Source organism: Sus scrofa, chromosome 1 (assembly GCF_054392235.1).
Source record: "Sus scrofa isolate SSC_HxYL_T2T_F1_AM1 chromosome 1, Sscrofa_HxYL_maternal_Yorkshire_Landrace_v2.0, whole genome shotgun sequence".
In the NCBI taxonomy this organism is placed as follows: Eukaryota; Metazoa; Chordata; class Mammalia; order Artiodactyla; family Suidae; genus Sus; species Sus scrofa.
The window spans coordinates 74,044,500-74,063,708 of NC_139383.1; the positions used below are offsets into that span (position 1 = coordinate 74,044,500).

The 19,209-nt window shown below is 45.5% G+C and overlaps 1 protein-coding gene across 46 annotated transcripts in view; it reads right to left on the minus strand.

Moving 5' to 3' along the window:
* Positions 1 to 19,209, minus strand: part of SCML4 (Scm polycomb group protein like 4) — a 136,932-nt gene that overhangs the window by 34,647 nt on the left and 83,076 nt on the right. For all 46 annotated transcript variants that reach the window (XR_014806805.1, XR_014806764.1, XR_014806769.1 and 43 more), the window contains 3 exons: positions 19,053 to 19,182; positions 16,611 to 16,811; positions 12,218 to 12,412 (listed from right to left, as the gene is read on the minus strand). Coding sequence is in view for 21 of the 46 variants with exons in the window: in XM_084962235.1 (XP_084818361.1) it covers positions 12,218 to 12,412; positions 16,611 to 16,811; positions 19,053 to 19,182 (526 nt within the window). In the remaining 25 variants the exon portion in view is untranslated. The remainder of the gene's footprint in view (positions 1 to 12,217; positions 12,413 to 16,610; positions 16,812 to 19,052; positions 19,183 to 19,209) is intronic.

Sequence of the window (19,209 nt, forward strand, 5' to 3'; positions counted from 1 at the left end):
CAGTCTCTGCCTCTGTTGTCACATGGCATTCTCCCTGTGAGTCTGTATCTGTGTCCAAATTTCCCTCTTCTTAGAAGGACTCCAGTCATGGAATTAGCACCCATAATCCAGTGTGACCTCATGATTACCTCTGCAAAGACCCTATTTTCAAAGAAGGTCCCTTTCGCAGGTACTGGCAGGTAGGACTTGAATATATATCTTTTTGGCAGACACAAAAACAAGTGAACGTTATTTTTTTATTGCCATATGTTTTAGCATACAGCAATAAAATATAATTAGCCCATCAAACTATGATTTCACTGATAAGGTATCACTGCTTAAGAAGACTAAAGGCTAAGGTTAAAAGAAACATCCATTTAAAGGAATATCTTGAGTAAACACTTCTATAGGTTTTACTCAGACATAACAAGAATTATGAAGGTGGTAAATTGACATAGGAATGCCTTGAGCTTGCCCTAAATCTTCTTTTCAGGCACGGTGGTATTTGGAGAGGAAAATAAAGGAAATAACTGAGCCTCTTATCTAACACTTTCCCAGAAGAGATTTTACAGTTGCCTCACAGGTATGTCATTGTGCCACAAACCTCACTGCCTGCACCTTCTTCCTTATATCTGACCTCAATTCCTCTTGCTCCAGTTAGAAAGATGACTGCTGGATACATACTTTTTATACTAGTAAAACCATTCAGTCATCCAACACATAGGTAAGATGAATTATAGGTATCAGAACTCCTTGCAGCTTAAGAATTTAATAAAGTGTGGCTCATGAGTTGCTACCTAAACCATTATCTAAAATTGAAAAAAAAAAAAAAAAAGGACCAAATCTATGTTTGGAGAGAGAATGACACTTTTCAAGCAGTTCTGCAGCTAACTGGTAAGTGAACACCAGATGGGGCCAGCAGACCTGGGATTGCCCTGCATGAATCCAAGTCCCCACACAGACTCATGGCAAACCACAGGGTTGGCAAATTAAGATGTTCCTGATCCTTTTGTCCTAGATTCTTAGAAAATCTCTTTTCATCTGAAATGAGCTGTCTTATCACCCTGGCACCTCTCCTTAAACAAGAGGATCCAACCCAACCTCTATTTAAGCCATTGCAGCGCTGTGGACACCAGCTCAGCAGAACAGGGTAAACAAGAGGCACTTTATGTACTTCTCTTCTATAACCTCTGCCTCTATCCAAGATACTAAGGATGCCACTTATAAATCATTAAATCTTTCCTCCAGAATAATCTGCTTTCGTGCCATCACAAGAGCATGCTTAGCTAAAAAAAAAAAAACACAGGTGCAAATGGCACAGAGATGCCTGCCGCATTTTCAGGGTTTAGTGTCTCGGGAAATTTCAGGAGGCTGACATGCCTTTTTCAGTATGGCTAATCTGTGTGTGGACTATGGTTTTCCCCTATGAATGAAGCCTGCCTATTAAGCCAAAGAATACTCTGGAAGAGTTCAAACTCACTCAAGCCTCCAAGGATACCCTTTTGCTCCTGAATCTGAACCATGTCTAAGCCTCCTTGTTTGGAGAACAAAGCTCCAGGATCTGAGTGTGTGACTTCTCTCTGCCCCTCCCACTGCACCCCTGGGGGATTCCCAGTGCAGCCTATCCTGCTGCACATCTGGAGGGTATCCTGAGCACCTGGAATGGGGAGAACCTCTAAAGAGAAGCAGGAAAAGGCAGAGGGACAGGAAAGAGAAAGCCAAGAGCCAGAGAGAGGAAGAGATGGTGCTACAGCAGCAAGAGTAGCCTGGAGAGGAAAGAAGGGCCCATGTGGATGAGACCAAGGCTTAGTTCAGGGGGTATGGGCCCCTTTTCATGTAGGACACAAGTCTCAAGTAAGCCTGGACTATTTAACTCAAAGAATTTAATGGTACTTGGATTCTCTAATCAAATGAAGCCCTGAAAAACTGCAACACCACCATCTGCAAAATTATTATCAAATAATACCTCTGCATGCAATAATAACCCTGCATCCCAGAGTCTCAAACACTGTTCTTCCCAGAACTAAATAGTTCTCTATCTCTCTCTCTCTCACAAACACACACACACACACACACACACACACACACAGACTCACCCTCTAACCCCTGCTTTATTTCCCCATGTCAGTTACAACTTCCCAGTTGAAGGAACAGCTGCACAGAATGAACCCTTTCTACAATCATATCTGCCAGCTTCCCTGAGGCTGAAAGCCATTGCCTCTCTTGGGATTGATTGCCAGTGGGTCTGCCAGGCCAGCAGGCCACACAACCCTGCCTAGGCTGGCAAGAAGGTCAGACCATGGGATCAGTGTCCAGAGAGCTCTGTGTGTGTGAGTGCCTTGGCTCTGCCACTTAAAGAGACAAAGCACCATGGATCCTTAGGCCTGAAACCCAGATTAGAAAGGGAAGTAACACAGTCAGTCCATAATACCACCACTGGAATAGCTGTGGAATAACTATTCCCCTAAGGGCACAGCCAGTAGGGTGTGGGATGCCAGAACGAACTGCAAGGAGAGAAGCAGAAAGAGGAAGCAGGGGCAGGAAACCATAGCAGGTTCCAGCAGAGTTGTCCCTCCCCTGCTCAGAGCCCTGACACGGTGTGGGGGGGGGAGGGGCTTCGTTTCCTACCTTGGGTGGCTGTGTCTCTGCCACCAGGCAGTCTCACACACGCTCCTCTCCAGCACTGCTGGCGCCCAGCACGTGCTCAGTGCTGTGGGAGGCAGGGAGCACCTCTAAGGGACTTCTCGGTGGCAGAAACACGCAGATTTCCTCTCTGTCCTCCTGCTGCCTTTCACTGAGGCTCTTGTGGAGGTTTGCAGATTTCCTTTACTGGGGCTCAGTCCCGCCCCTTGTTCTTGCTCAGATAAGCTCATCACGTTTTCCCTTAGGGCTCTCTGCAGCCTCATGTCCCAGTCTTCCTGGTTCAAAGGGCACCAGGCCACACCACCTACGAGGCTTAGCCTGTCATTCACTTCAATTAAATTTTCCATTAACTTGGTCTCTGGCCAGTATAGATTTTCTCTTCAAGCTTATCTCTAAGTTCAGATGACTCAGCCCTAAGAATCAACCTTATGACTCCCCTCAGGTCCATTTAAGTACATTTGTATTTTTTTCTTCCCTAATGAGATGTGCAGAAACCAATCATAATTTTAATGCCCAACACCTCAACCTCTTTAGTCCTTTCCAATGTTTCTGGTTTGTCTGAGACTTTGTTCTCTAAGATTTCAGATTTCCTCTTGTGCAAATTTTGCCCCAAAGCAATTTTGTCCCGTTTGGAATCCTGAATGCCCTTTCACTCTCCAGAGGAGAGAGCAGGTTCCATCACCACCTCTCTATGGTCTTTTCTTTGCAGCTTTGCCAAGCTTCTATCCCAAGGTTGCCCTGTTGTGAGATGCTCTGGGAGGGGGTCTACATGGCAAGGAATCAACAGAGTTCATGGGAAATAGAATTCTGCCAACAACCACATGAATGAGCTAGGAAGTGAACCCTTCCCTAGTTGACCTCTGAGATGCTTGCAGTCTTGTGAGAGACCCAGAGCGTCGAGGAACCAGTTCAGTTGCATCTGAATTTCTGACTCACAGAAACTGTGAGATAATAAATGTTATTTTAAGCCATTCATTTTTGGGGTCATTTGTCACACAGCAATAGATAACTGATACAGGTGGGAAAGTGGGATTTGTTTCATTCTTCTTGACTCTGCATATCCAGGTTGAAAGTTGCAATTATTCAGGAGCAGTTAGGATATATCTGCTATAGAGTATCTAATTCTCTGTCAGGACATTTATGGGATTTTTTTTTTCAAAATTAAAGGGTTTGCTGCTTATGTCTAAGACCCAGACACTACCCCTTAGTAGGTCATGAGTTTATCTTAGAAGAATACCGGTATCCAAAGTTGCTTCAATTGCTCTGGGCAGGGCTTGCCATTTTAACCCTAGTTCTGATGTATGGTCAGTAGATACTGGTGTTGATAACCTTCAGGTATTACTTTAGGACCCACCACAGGGGCTCAGAGTATCAGTCCAGTGGAGCGGCCCAAAGAATAGAGTATCCAATTATAGCTACTGTGGGCCCTGGAAGTTTTGGAATAGCTACATCTCATGTACTTGGTCCTCTGTTTCCATCACTCTTGAGCTTTCTGTGTTCTGATGTATAAATCAGAGACCTTGTCCACCATCTCCTTGAATCTCCCTAGAGAGCTCACCTATTTGCTATAGTTACTCTTCCACCACAGGCAGGAGCCCCTTTGGACAGCCTGCCTTCTGCAGCTGACACAGGTGCCCCCAGAATCATCACGCCAGTTGGAAAGGGGCTCATGAGGGATTGAGGATGGAGGTGTCACATAAAGGACAGTTAGCTGCATAGAACACAGGAGATCTCCGGTAGGTTTCTTTATTTGAAGATAGGCATAGGAGAGGGCTAGGAATGTCTTTCAGAAAATCCCTGAGATCAGCCTTGTAGGAAGAGAGAGTCCACACAACCTCTTTTTTGACGGGCTCTTTTTCTCCTAGCAGGAGCTTTCCCAAACAGTAGAAAGCCTACTGGAGATTTACCATTATCATCGTTCTGCTCCTCAAGTCTTAGGTGTTGGCATCTTTAATCCACAAAATGACTGTATTTGTGATCTTGGACAAGAGGAGTGTTAATTTCTTTTTTCATTTTAATAGATATGCTTTCTACTAAAATACTGTCAAATCGATCAACACGATTCAATATTATGCTATTTATACCATATTTAAAATACCTTGGGAGGTCCAAACTACTTCATTAGAACATTAATTCATTCATTTATTTAACCAATAATTATTGAATTCTTATGCTTCCTCAATATTTACAGGACTCAAAAAGAGCGTGTAAGCCTTCCAATGCAAAAGGGATACAATAAATTACTGAACATTGTAAAAATCTATTTCAAATTCTACAAAATCCAGTATTTCCTTACAGGTTACATTTTTCCCTTTTAGATCAATGTTTTAAAATATGTACAGATATTATACTTTAATGAATGATATCACCGAAAATATAATAAACAGCTTTTCCTAAATGAACTCGGGTAGAACTAAAACCAAGAATTCTGCCCTGGCAAATGCTTCCCATTCCATGCTGTAAGAGCTCTGGCTGGGCTTCTGCTGAACATGTCTGAAAATATAGGAAGGCCTTTGTATTTGCTGCAGAACTTGTGGACACTTTTCCTTTCACCTTTCCATCAAAACTTTCTGCAAAGATTCATAAGGACTGAGCTTGACACTGACAGTTTGTTATCCTTCCAAATGATCCACTTTCCAATGCATGGCTTGAGAAACAGACCCATTTTGATCACACAGCATGTGGCTAAGACAGGACAGATAGAGCCCTGCAATATTCTAATCATCAGCCTGCACACATCTTTCCTCCTATCTTTGGCATCCCCACCGTAACATACATTATTTAAAATACCAGATCAAACCATGCCTAATGTCAGTGGAGTGGGCCACTCTGTGTGGGTATTGTAGGGATGAGGAAATTTCCCTGGTGTCTAGGATGATAGGTTCTCTCTGTCCTATGGATGTCATCCAGTAACCATGTAGCTCGGGCACAAGGTTAAGGATGAAACCTTGGGGCCAAGATATTAACCCAGAAGGAGAAATGATAATTGATTTACTTGGAGTTCAGTTTCTGCCTAGATTTTGCTAAGTGGGCATTCGTGTTTGTTTTGTTCTTTTACATCTTAGCTAGAAGTGACACCATGGTACCACAAGCCACTTGTGAACATGAATTTTGTTCAGTCAGGCTTCTGAGCTGGGAAACAGGACACACACCCCACCCAGAAAGGGTTGGGTAATGTGACCCTACCAACAGACAGTCTAGGAAGGAAAAGCAAAGAGCCAGGGAGGAGAAGATCTGGGCTCAGTTCCCCCAGATACTGCCTTTCTGTGTGACTCTGAACAAGTGGCCTCAGCTCTGTAGGCATCACAAGTAAAGGGAGCTCATGGAGTTCCCATCATGGTGCAGCAGAAACAAATCTGACTAGGAACCATGAGGTTGCAGGTTTGATCCCTGGCCTTGCTCAGTGGGTTAAGGATCTGGTGTTGCCATGAGCTGTGGTGTAGTTTGCAGAAGTAGCTCGGATCTGGTGTTGCTGTGGCTGTGGTACAGGCCGGCAGCTGTGGCTCTGATTAGACCCCTAGCCTGGGAACCTCCATATGCCACGCGTACAGTCCTAAAAAGAAAAAAAAAATAATAATAATAAATAATAAAAAATAAATAAATAAAGGGAGCTCAGGAAATGTTTGCTGACTGACCACATAGATATGTCTATACAATGGAACTCATGCCACTTGAAAAACTCTATTTCCTTTTAGAAGTAAACAAACATTTGGAAAGAGAGGTATTCTCTGGATAGTCATTCTCTGTAGAAATATTAGACAAATCTGTAGTTCAACAAGGAAGCAAATTTGATTTCTCGATGTTGGGTATCAAGGTTCAACCACAGTGGAACACATTGTGTCTGTTACTCCAATGGTTTTCTGGTGCCTAGTTCCAAGACCACCAACCAAGGAAGAAAACATCAAGTCTTAAGAATAAATGTCCTTTCTCATCTCTTACGCCTACCATCTGTGCATGAAAAAAGCTTTTCAACAAAAAGTAAACAATTTGTTCCCATCATGTCAGACCTACAAAAGGCAGGAAACCAATCACTAAATTACATCTTGCAAAAGAGTTCAGCTATCACACCTGTGGTTTCCAAAGATCTCCCCTACCCTTGGTGAGCAGTTTGTTCTGTTCTGTTGCATAGAATTCAAGTCAGTAAATATTTACTGTGGACCCATTACGTCTCAGGCTCTGCTGAGGACAGCATGGCCCTGCTCTCTAGGCTCTTTAGCAGGGAGATGAGGATTGGACCCAAATTCTAGCAGTGTAAGGGAGAATTAAGGGCCACTCAGGGTGTATAGACAAGGGTCTGAGAGAACAGATCCTGAGGGTTTTCTAGGGATTTGGGGAAACTTAAAGGGCAACAGAGAACCCTGCCACCAGTGGGGGCCAGTCCACACTGAGAACTTTTCCTGTCATCATTCTTTCCTTTCTTTCACCTTCTTCCCCAGTGCTGCAAACCTCCTCTTTCTCACCTGGATTTGTACATGTGCCACCTTGTTATACTGCCCTGCCCCCTCATGCCCCTCTTCTCCAGCCCACAGACACCTCCAGGGGGCACTGGATCATCCTCAGCAGCAACACTTGTACAGGGGCAATACCATCCTAGTGCACATAAACTTATTTTATTGAAAACCTAAAATAAATTTCCTTCTATGAGTAGGACTCCATCAGCACACACTTTCTTGTTCAAGTGTGGTCCCCAACCAGCAGCAGCATGGACATCATCTGGGAGCCTGTTAGAAATGTGGACTTCAGGCCCCACCCCAGCCCCCTAGCCTCCTGAGCTAGAACTTGCATTTTATCAAGATGCCCGAGTGGTTCCAAGGTACATTAATGTTTGAGAAGCATTGGCTAAAGCTTACTTATAATTGAGATTTTTTTTCAACATACAAAGGTAAGATAAAATTTACCCTATAATCATCTCATGATTTCTGACAGATCTATGAAGGTTATTGAAGTCATGTTTTTGCTTCCATTCTCCGAAAGCACCCAGAGAACTGCTCTTCCTCCAAAAACATGAGCGTTTGGCTGTCAGTTAATAGATCTGGAGGAAAATTACTGAAGTTCTTGGTCAAGCCAAGAATACTAACTTCCAGATTGAATTCAGGCAGCTGAGTAGATCTGGAGCCCTGTTTTCCTTGGGAGAAGACCTCTCTGCTCTAATGTGAGCCCTTCTGGGTTGCTACCCTCACTCATCTTCACTTCTGGGACACCTTGACCTTCTGCTCTCCAGAGCCTGCCTCTATCACCTTCAGCCATGACTCTCAACTTGAAAGGGAACAGAGAGGACAGCTTGCTCTCACTCCTCAGGGTTGCCAGAGTTTGCCCTACTTGGCCTGACAAGGGAACACCTGAACTTGGTACCAATAAGAAGGAGATCACTCCATCTAAGCAGCTCCTTCTACTTCTGAATGGCTTTGACTTTTCAAAGTTCTTTACAATGTCAACCCCACCTGACTCCTGAAGGCACTGTCTCCCAACTAGTTATTCAGCTGCCAAGTCCTCTACCTGGGAGAGTATTCCTTAAACCTATGTGTCTCAGACTTTTGTCTTCAAAACACCGGCGCTCTATTGTGAGAGTAGGGGAGAGCTGTTGAGCTTTTCCTTTCTCACTTGATAATGATGATGGTCCTGACCAGAATTTGAATGGCAGGACCTCAGGTTTAATTAAATCCATCTTCAAGACCCCAGAGAACAAATCCACATGGCCTGCTGTCATATCCTGGAACTGAAAATCATGTCTTCCCCAATTCATCCATTTTTTTTTTACCATAAATATCATAGTTTCTTTGATAGTTCCTTACGTGTCATGGCTTTGCATTTTCTTGTTGTCTGATTAGCTGTCTTCTAGAAGTGTCCTAATGAGTGTTGACAAACCCTCTGTGTGGCACACATGCCTGGAACATTTCAGCTTTGACTAAACAATTTTGGGGCAGAGCAGGACCGGGTTCATATGTTTTCAAGACTGTACCATCTTGTTTAGGAATGATGTGGTCCAATGGATGGGTAGGAAGCCTAAAATCAACAAAGACCTCCATCCCTTCCCTCATACATACACCTGCCTTTCTTGCCACAATGGTGGGAAAGAGGGTAGTAAACTAATTCCTTACTCAAGGTAATAATAACTGGATATGTTATCCTTTAGGGGAACTTTGACAAGGCAGTCCTAAAGAAGCGATGCCTTAATCTAAAGGCAAACTCTCTTTGATGGTGTCATCCCAGGCCCCATGGCAAACAGGAAATACATGTGCACAAGCTGCTCAGAGATTACTCTGCTGTAGCTGCTTCATCCACCCTCCCTGAGGCCTCAAGACACATGAAACACATGGCACTTGGTTCTATAACACCCAGAGCATGAGGAACAATTTCCACAAGGTCGACTGATCTGGAGCAATTCATTTTTTCAAAGCAAAAATGGGCTAGGGAAGGGCTAACGAAGACAACTGGAGCCATTACTTCCAAAGCCAAGTCAACCGCGAAGGAAATGCTTGCAGGTAGAAATACCTGCCTCAGTCAAGGGAAGATGTGAGGTGGCTATGCTACTTCTAAAAAAAAGACAGAACTTCTTTGTGAGCATGGAAGGAGGGAGAATAAGGTGGGAACCAAGGCAAGGGTTTCCTCAATGATCATATAAGAAAAGCTGGAAAGGGGCTCCTTGGACAAGATGTGAAAATGGAACTATTTTAGTTTCAGTTTTGGTTGAAGCTGCAAGACAACAGACACCCCATACCAGAGTGAAGTGTGCAGATCGTGGAAAAAGAGGTGGTAGAAAGGCAGTTTTACACCTGTGGATGACCCCACATGCAGCCTGTGAAAGAAACTGTAGAGGTTGAGAAACAGGTTGAGTAGAAGATGGATTATGGAGAAAACTGTCCCATATGTTCCCAAGGGCTTCAATGTGGCCTCATTGATATCTGTCCCTGGAGCTCGAAAGACAAAATGGATTATTATTTGATTCTCATGAGAAATCGAAAAGTCTGGCTGCTCTGATGGCAGAACAAAGAAGAGGTGACTGCAGAGATCAGACTGCACACCCTGAGTTTGTTTGGGCAAAGGATGTGTGAGTGTTTCTCAGGGACTTGATGTGGGCCATCAGAAGAGAGATCTGAAGTGAGATTATCTTAGATCCTTTCCACAGGACTGTGTGGAGGCACAGGGGGCCTCAGCAGAAAAAAGCTAGAGATTTACGCACAAATGCCTTGAGACTGTGGGAAGAATTCTAAGTGACCAGCTGGAGAAGAGTTACTTTTGTCCATTGCAAGGAACATGCAGGTGAGAGATGGTCGGATCACCAAAGGACCCATGTCATAGCCAACAGGATGAAGAATCAGTTTGAATCAGAACCAGGGAGCCTGATGCCCCTCACAGCAGGATTTGCCAAGTGAAAACAATCCTATCTCTTGCCTCCCCTCCCCTCCTCACTCTCTTCAGGAAAGATTTGGAAGCAGTATTAGCTAGATATGGAAGGGGCAAAAGCATAGGGTTGGGCAGCAGGTGAGGAAAAGCCAACCATGGCCTCTTTTACTGCTGCAGCAACCAGCCTGAAGCAAGGCTGAGCTGGGAACAGGGAAAAGTAAAATCTAAACTTTGATTATCACACTGACCTGGACATATTAACTATTGACTAGAGAATGTTTCGCTATCTGAAAGGAGCCAGAAAAGTCACGAGATATGCCCTAAATTTCATCCATTGACAAGGGAGAAGTGGTCTCAAAGGACACATTTAAAGGAGAATGGGAGACACAAATTATGTGGCTTTATGAATATATCCCAGGGGTCATTACTTGTTCAGTGGAAAAATGGCTCAAGGGTTTGCAAAATGAAATCAGCCCATTCTGATATTTCCCTTGCAAGATTAACTAGAGGATACCTAAGCCTAACAACATGTTTCTGAGTCAACTAAGGTTTCCAGGAGAGGCCGGATTCATAAACTGTCAGCACCAGAAGGAACATTAAATACAAGCAACTCCAACCCTTCATTTCACACAGGAAACTGAGCTCAGAGAGAGGAGAAGACTTTCCCAAGCTCACACGTATAGAGACATCAAGGAAAACATAGAAGTATACAGCACTGCTCACACAGACTATATTTAACCAGGTACCTTTCTTTGTAAAGGCCAAACTTCTTCCTGTTTCCCAGGTCTCAGAAAGTTTAAAGTTGTAGACAAGGTTCTTGACAGAATGTGAGAAAATCTATGCCAAGAATCTAAGTTTATCCTTCGCTGATGTCCTCCTAGGCTTTAGGCATAGCCACTCTTATTACAAGTATCTTTTTGTTGAATGTTCTAGGCCTGTCTGTGAGCACGTATCTGCAAATGTATCAGTTTTTCATTATTCGTACTGGTCACTCAAAACCTCAAAAGCTTTCCTGAGCTCCTTAACCCAAGACAGGGTCTCACGTGGTGCTTGGAACAGAAGGTGGTTTAGCAAATGTTTGTAGAATGACGGTAATGGCTAAATACCAGTTTCACTGTCTATGTGTTCTTTATGTATCAACAACACTGCCTCCGGGAGTTCCCGTCATGGCTCAGTGGTTAACAAATCCAACTAGGAACCATGTGGTTGCGGGTTCGATCCCTGGCCTTGCTCAGTGGATTAAGGATCCAGCATTGCCGTGAACTATGGTGTAGGTTGCAGATGCAGCTCGGATCCCAATTTGCTGTGACTCTGGCGTAGGCCAGTGGCTACAGCTCCGATTGGACCCCTAGCCTGGGAACCTTCATATGCTGCAGGAGCGGCCCAAGAAATGGCAAAAAGACAAAACAAAACACTGCCTCTGGACAAAGAAAAAAGGTAATACAACTGCTCATTTTTGGGAACCTGAAATCCAGAAACTGAACTCTTCTTGAACTCTTTGCAAATCCCTACCCCAGGGCTGCTAAATGGGGAGAGAGCCCTTCCCATGGGCATCTGCCTCCTCGGGCAGATAACAGTGTACAAGTTTGCCCATGAGGCCTTGCCACTTCCCACTGGCCACTTCCCTGTGCTGAGCTATGCAGGGCTGATGGTACAAAAGGCACTCAGTCCCTGGGCCACTTCCCAACCTGCGATGAGAGAGAAACAATAACTCTCACTGGAGGACATATGTGATTTATGGCCGGGTCAAATTCCTGCCATGATAGACACTCTGTTACACCTTTTATTGACATGGGTAAGCATCTGAGGCTCCCAGACAGGACCAACATAATCAATTCATTAGCCCTTATTTCTTCAAGATTTCTTAGTCCCTTAAGTTAGTTGTCCTTCCATTACTCAACAATGATGAATAAATGCCTGTGAGTCTTAAGCAGAAATGAGGGGGGGGGGAAATCACTCATTACATGTGATGTGGTATCATTGTCTAAATTCTTATAACATTGGCCTAAAAGCTATAATTTCAGCTCTCAGTAGCTGGAACCATCTCTTGTAAGTTCAGCCTGGGAAGGGGCCATCCGGGTGTACTTGGTCTTGGCTGGCATGACTATTCTTGGGAACCCAGATGGCAGCCTGTGAACCTCCAGTGGCAGAGCTCCCGGGAGTCCCCTCAGTGGCAGTGTCACCTGCCCTGGAAGGACTGGGACATCTGGAACCACCTGCAGGCCCTGGACAAAATACAGGCAAAGCTTACCTGACTCTATCCTGCCTTCCTGGGTCTCAGGGGTGTCCTTGGGGGTGCCGGTGCCTCTGGGGAAGGGCTGGTGGCTGAAGAGGTCGTCACACAGGAGGCTTCGGCACAGCTTGGCCAGGAAGCGGAGGACGTATCCCATGCTGTTCACCACAGGTAGACTCCGCAGGTGCTGCTTCCCGTCAAAGGACGCAGAGACTAGAAAACCACAGAGATAGTGACTCAGAGCGGGACTCTGGAGAAAGCCACAAGCCTGTCAGCCTGCGGAAGAGGGCTGGGTTTGTTCAGTTTTGTTTCGAACTAAGTTTTGTTTGGATTTCATCCGTTTTTTTCACTAATTCCTATTTCAGTTCCAGGATCTCATTCAAAAGACCACATGGGGTGTAGTTTTCAGGTGAGCTTGGTCTCCTCAGGTATGTGACTATTTCTCAGTCTTTCCTTGTTCTTCATGATCTTGACAGTCTTGAAGAATACTGGTCAGTTTTTTTTTTGTCAAAGGTCCCTTGATTTGGGTTTGTCTGATGCTTTTCTCATGATTTGACTGGGGTTATGGGTTTTTGAGGAGGAAGAACGGCAAGGCAAAGTGCCCCTCTCACTGCATCAGAGAGGGGACATGCTCTCCCTATGACATCACTGGGAGGTTAGCCTTCGGCTACTGGCCAAGACAGTGTTTGCCACATTTCTCCATTGTATGCTTCATATTCTGTTCCTGGGAAATTTGTCACATGGTCCTGCCCACACTCAGGGGCAGTGGAGGGATTAAGCTCTGCCTCCTGGAGAGGGGAGAGTCTCTATATCATTTGGAATTCTTCTAGAAGGAAGAATTGTCCCTTCTCCTCCATTTATTTATTTGTTTATTCACTAATACTAGTGCAGACTCAATATATTTATTTTGTACTCTGGGTTGTCCAGTACTATATTATTTATCTTATTGCTAAATTATTCCAGTGTTTGTCTTTGGGAGATTTGAGATTGATTCCTGTGTCCCTATGACATGCCTCCCCCCCTTTTTTTAGCAACTTGAGATAAATAGATCTAGATCAATAGGTGGCTCTAGACAGATAAGTCTAGATCTAGATATACAGGTATATTCAAGTAAACCTTGAGTTCATACCGAGGTCTCCAACTCTAATCCAGCATCCCAGTGTTTAGGGTTCACTGAGCCTTCTCAGGAGGAATCTGAATAAAAGGACAGTAATGTTTCTGCAATGATGCTAGATCTAACTCAATTTCTTTAGGGTTACCAGAATTTAGAAGAAACACCAGTTTCTTCCAACCCAGAGCACATTCCTTTCTGTAATCTTCCTCACAGCTCTCTGCTGCTGCGTGAAGCTTGCACACAAGCTCCAGCGTGGGGAACCCATGAGAAGATCCCTAACAGGATATTCTGCCCCAACCTGGGCTCTGTCCTCAGCGCCAACACCTGGAGGGCAGCCTGTATTTTGATACTGTATTTCCCAAAGGCTAGCACACTGCAGGGGCTGGGGTAGGGAAGGGCAACCAGAGCTAGTTCTGATTTCAGAACTAAAAAACGAACAATAAAAAACCCTACACCCACATAAATTAGAAATCAAAATAATCCATTTCTTTTATGTAGCTTTCTATAGTTTAACAAAAGCTTTCATATCCATTACCCCATTTAGGCTTTCTGACCATCCTATGAGGACAGTGGAGAAAAGGATATTATTATTATTCCATAATACAGATGAAGAAACTGAGGAGAAGACCTGGAGTGGCTTTTCCAGCTCATATGGCCTCTAAGTGGCATTTGCCTGTCACTTTAATACTCCAGGTGACTCTAATTGGAAGAGCCAGCAAAGAGCTGCCTAGATGCTCAGTAAGGGGCTCGTCCTGGCCACTCACACACTCTGGAACTTCCCTCTTAGAGGGGCACTGATGCTTGCCTCCAATATCTTAAAAGACTAGGTGTGATGGAAACTGAACCCACAGCAGGAGGGTCTGGGGCATCAGGCCTATGCCACAAATCAGTGTGCAAACATTGCCAGAAGTGCCTAGAAGGTCACATAGTGGGAAAATACCACCTTCTAGAAGCAGACAGGAATTTGTGGGATCACAAAGTCTACCGCTCTGGAAGAGTGTGGCAAAGGCACAGCATCCCAACAGGTGTGCTAGGAATGGGTCATGGGTATTGCAATAACATTCCTCTCTGGGGTGGCCCAAGACCCAGCCACACTTTAAGTTCCCTTAGACCATGGTGCCAGCACCTGTGTCCCCATTTTCTACATGTGTAGAAATGTAGTTGCCATGGGAATGTTAGGAAAGCTGTGCCCTAAGGATCAGGTTCTAAGTGGAGGGTGGGAGAATCTGGTATTTCTCCTTGAATCCCTTCCTAAACCACCCTGGAGCTATCACTGCCTTGATGGGCTTCCATGTCACCATCAGAAAGGTGAAAGACCACCTTGCTGCTTCATGACCTCAAGGAGGTGGCATGAGGAGGCCTCTTGGTGCTACTGCACCCTCCAAGAGTAAGTTCTCAGCTCTGGCCTTCCTGGGAACTCCTCAGCCAGGGGAAACTTAGCAGGGCTCTGCCCACTCCTGTGTTGGTGCCAGGCACTGAAGCACCTCCTACCAGCACCAAGGCCCCTGAGGCCACAGGAAGGCTAAGCAGGAGAGCAGGGAGAATGGGGGTCAGCTTAGGGGGCAGGGGCCACAAAGAACTCAGTTTGATGGGATTCACTCTAGAGCGAGGGCACACTATACGGGAGGAGATTTCTCTTAGTACCAGGTCTGTGTCTTGAGCTCTGCTGATTAGCAAAGACAGGCCTTCGACCTGAGGGCAGCCCAGGATCAAGAACCTGGCTCCCAGACAGAACCAGGAGAACGGCCAAGAAGCTATCAGAGGCCTGACAGCAGGACTCTCCTCCTGGCCCCCTCTTGGTTCGGTACTTCTTCCTCCTGTCTCTGCCTGCATCTGCTGAAGTCTCTTAAAAGTCACCCTGGGTCAGAAACATGCACCTAGACCTTGACAAATTCTATTTTAATCAATTCCTGGCAGGTCAGACCCAGCTTCTTGCTCAGAAGGAGCTCCAGAAGGAGGGCTGAATCAATCAGAGCTGGGGAAGCTGTGTTGGACAATCTCTCCACCGCAAGCCCTGAGGATCAATCTGGAGTTAAATAAAATGCTTCTGCTTTGGTTCTTCAGGACGCAGCCACATTAGAGGCCCCTCTCCCCACCCTCTCTTAGCCAACCAGCAGGGTCACCAGCACCAACCCACAGCTGGGGAATCATCTCCCTTTTCTCTGGTGATATGGAGGCCATGTCCATGATGCTGGGCCGGAGACGACACCAGGCTGTCCCCCTGGAGTCAAAGCATATTGCAAAGGACTGGCCCTCACGGGCTTAAGGGCAGGTGGTAAAAACCATTGTCCATGCAGAGAGCCTCTGCAGACAAACATTTGAAGGAGGAAGGGCTCTCAATTGTGCCTCTGCCTTGTGGTGACAACTTCCATTCCCTGTGGATGCTGTCAGACAAGGGTAGAAACTGGAGGAAGGTGGTGACAATGCATATGAGATTGACCATGAGGCTCTTGCTTAAGAGAGAAAAAAAAAAAGACATGCCCTGTGAGATGGGGCTGAAGCCAGGAGCTTTCCCCACTGTCTCGCATGGCAATAAGTGCTTTGAAAAAGGAATGAAGCAGAGGAAGGGAGAGTAAATAGTGACAAGGGCTGATATGTTAGACAACGTGGTCAGGAAAGCTTTTTGATAAAGGTGGCATTTGAATAGAAACCTGAAGGAAGCCTAGGAGCAAGCCACATGGATGGCTGGGCAAAGAGCATTCCAAAAAGAGAGGAGAGAAGGTGCAATGGCCCTGAGGTAGGAGGAGCATGGATGGAGGACACAGGAATAAAGCCACCATGGCCAGAGAAGAGTAACTCAAGAGAAGTGACCAGGAGATCAAAGAGGTGGCCAGGACCAGGTCACATAGGGCCTGGGGGCCCTTGTAAGGATATGGGCTTTTTCTCAGAGTGTCATGGGAGCCAGTCAGGGTTTAGAGCAGTGGAGAGGAATAACTGACTTAGATTTTGAAAGAACCAGAGGAGATGCTGTGGGTTGTGACAGGTGTCTGGATTCTGGACATATTCTGAAGTTAGAACAATAGGATTTATTGATGGGTTGGAAGTGGGAGGTGGGAGAAAGAGACGAGTCAAGGATGAGGATTCAGATGTCTAGTCTTCTTGTCCAGATCTGGAAGCATATTCTCTTCAAGCCCCAAGAGAGGCCTTCAGCATACAGGCTCACTTAAGACCCCTAGAGCCCGGTAGATGGGGACAGAGCCTGGCCATAGCCCCTGTCGTCCAAGCCTGATTATGGCTTCTCTCCTCTTTAAAGAGATGCCTACAGCCTTCCTCATACAACCTGCCCCAGGACCTTACCTGACACCATCTCACCACCGTAGCCCTGCTTGACCAGGGAGAAGACCAGCTTCTGCTGGTGGGCACAGTCAATGCATGCTTGCACGGCCTGCTGCAGAACAGCTGATGGCCTCTCAGGCCCGAAGTGCTCAGGGAGCTGCTGTACCTTTCTCCTCTCCAGGTATGGCCCCGCGTTGGCTTGCTTGTTGATGTAGAGGCAGACTGGAAAAAGACCCATAAAGCCCTCAGCATCAAAGAACATCAGGCCGGTGGTGGCTCTCGTGTGTGGGGGGATGTCTCAGTCATGTCCCCTAGGCCCTGACCTTGGGAATGCTGAGAAGGCCAAAAAAAAAAAAAAGCAATAAAATAAAATAAAGTGATATACCCTACTGGTAAAAAATTGGGAGGTACATGCCCCAAAATGTGTTTATTTATTAAAAGGTTATACACATTCTCAACTGTATTAACATATCACATACATTTAAAAAATAACAAAAAACCTCATAAATTTTAAAAGGATAAGAAGAAATATTAACAGTAGGTGTCATATTTTCTTCCATATTCTAATGACTTCTCTTATGTCTCCCCCAGCCCCCAGGTATAAGCATCTTACCTTGGGGGTCATTAGTGCAGAGGAGTGTTGAAGAGGGACTTTAAGACAAGACTAGTAGGATTTTGGAAGGATTAAACAGCAACAACCAAGTTGAAAAAAATTTGTTTGTTTTTTGTTTTTTGCTTGTTAGGGCTGCACTTGTGACATATGGATTTTGGAAGGATTAAACAGCAACAACCAAGTTGAAAAAAATTTGGTTTTTTTTTTTTTTTTTTTTTTTTTTGCTTTTTAGGGCTGTACTCATGGCATACAGAGGTTCCCAGGTCTAACTGGAGCTACAGCTGCCAGTCTACACCAGAACCATAGCAATACCAGATCCAAGCCACGTCTGCGACCTACACCACAGCTCACAGCAACACTGGATCCTTCCCCCACTGAGCGAGGCCAGGGATCGAACCTGTAACCTCATGGTTCCTAGTCATATTCGTTTCCACTGTGGCATGATGGGAACTTCAAAAATTAGTTTTTATTGAACACCTACTATATTCTAGGTGCTGTATATACTTTATCTTGTTTGATTCTCAAGATAAACCTGGGAATTAGATAATATTACTTCCTTTACTAATGAAAAACCCAAGGGTTAGGTGGCCTCTCAGAAAGTGTACTTAGTGGTACAACAGAGATTCAAACTCCCATCTTTCTGATGTCATGGGCTGTGCTCTTTTCACTTTACCAGGCTACCTTCTCTTCTACTATCCCAGATGATTAAGAAAATCTAACTGATAAGGGATCTTCATGCCAGGCAGTATTCTAGGCCCAACAGAGACAATGCTGCACCAAATCCACATACTCCCTGACTGCAGAGGGCTTAGAACCCAGCAGCGGAGACGGACCTACTCAGAGAATCACTGGAAGTGATGTGGGACCGTGGCTGCAAGAAACACTCATGACTTGCTAGGATAGCCTGTCCTGGGAACCTTGGCAGGAAAGTCAGTGAAGGCTTTCTGGAGATACAAGGGAGGAATAGGGTAACCAGAGGAAAGATCATTCCAGATGGAAGGAAGAGGAGTTCCCTGGTGGCTCAATGGGTTAAGGATCCAATGTTGTCACTGCTGTGGCACGGGTTTGATCCCTAGCCCAGGAACTTGCCCATACATGCCTCTGGTGTGACCAAAAAGAAAAAAGAAAGGGAAAGATAGAGAGAGAATACGCTATGATCCTCTGGTAGGTTCTGAAGACTGAGAGCAGGGACTTGTTGGCCGTATTACAGTCTGGTCTTTTCCTAACAGCAATAGGAGGACACTGAGGGATTTAAGTGGGATGGGATTTAAGTGGTTTGTGATGGGGCGGAGGGGGGGGCTATGGATGTGTGTGTGAGGAAGAGAGAGAGAGGGAGGGAGGTAGACAGAAAGACAAGCAGAGAGACAGAGAGACAGATAGAGAGAGAGCACCTGAATGATGCTGTTAACTCTTATGATGAACTGTTGGTTGGTGGATGCCCCATGAGAAGGACTGGGCCGAGTTCTACCCTGACTGGGTTGAAAAGCACTGGGTGGGACTGAGGAACATTAGGATCCTTAGGAGATCTGGAAGTGATAGAAACCCTTTAAAGTGACCAGGATCACTATTGGTGCAAAGTAAATCTGGCTCTGAAAAGAAAAAACCAGGGGTATATGCCCCAACCACTCATGGCTAGTCCTCCATCCACCTACAGAGACCAGATTTAGACAAGATACATTGAAAACCAAGTTTAAATAATCCAACCTGTGAGACATTTAAACTCCTGTTCTCAGAGAATTTGGTCATCCTACCTGCTGACGGGCTAACACACTAAGTCCTTCATTTGAGTGACCTCAGTGGCAGCTCTCTAGCTCTCCATCACAGCCCTGGAGTTCATTTACCTGACCTACCTGTGAGAGCCTGCGGGGCTGCCAAGCTGGGTATGGTGGCTGCATCCTGAGGGATGGAGCTGAGGTCGGGCTCTGGTGTGCTTCGTGGAGGTGACAGGGCCAAAGGAGTCATGAGAACCCGAGACTTGAGCTGCAAGAGAGAGACCACGTAATCAAT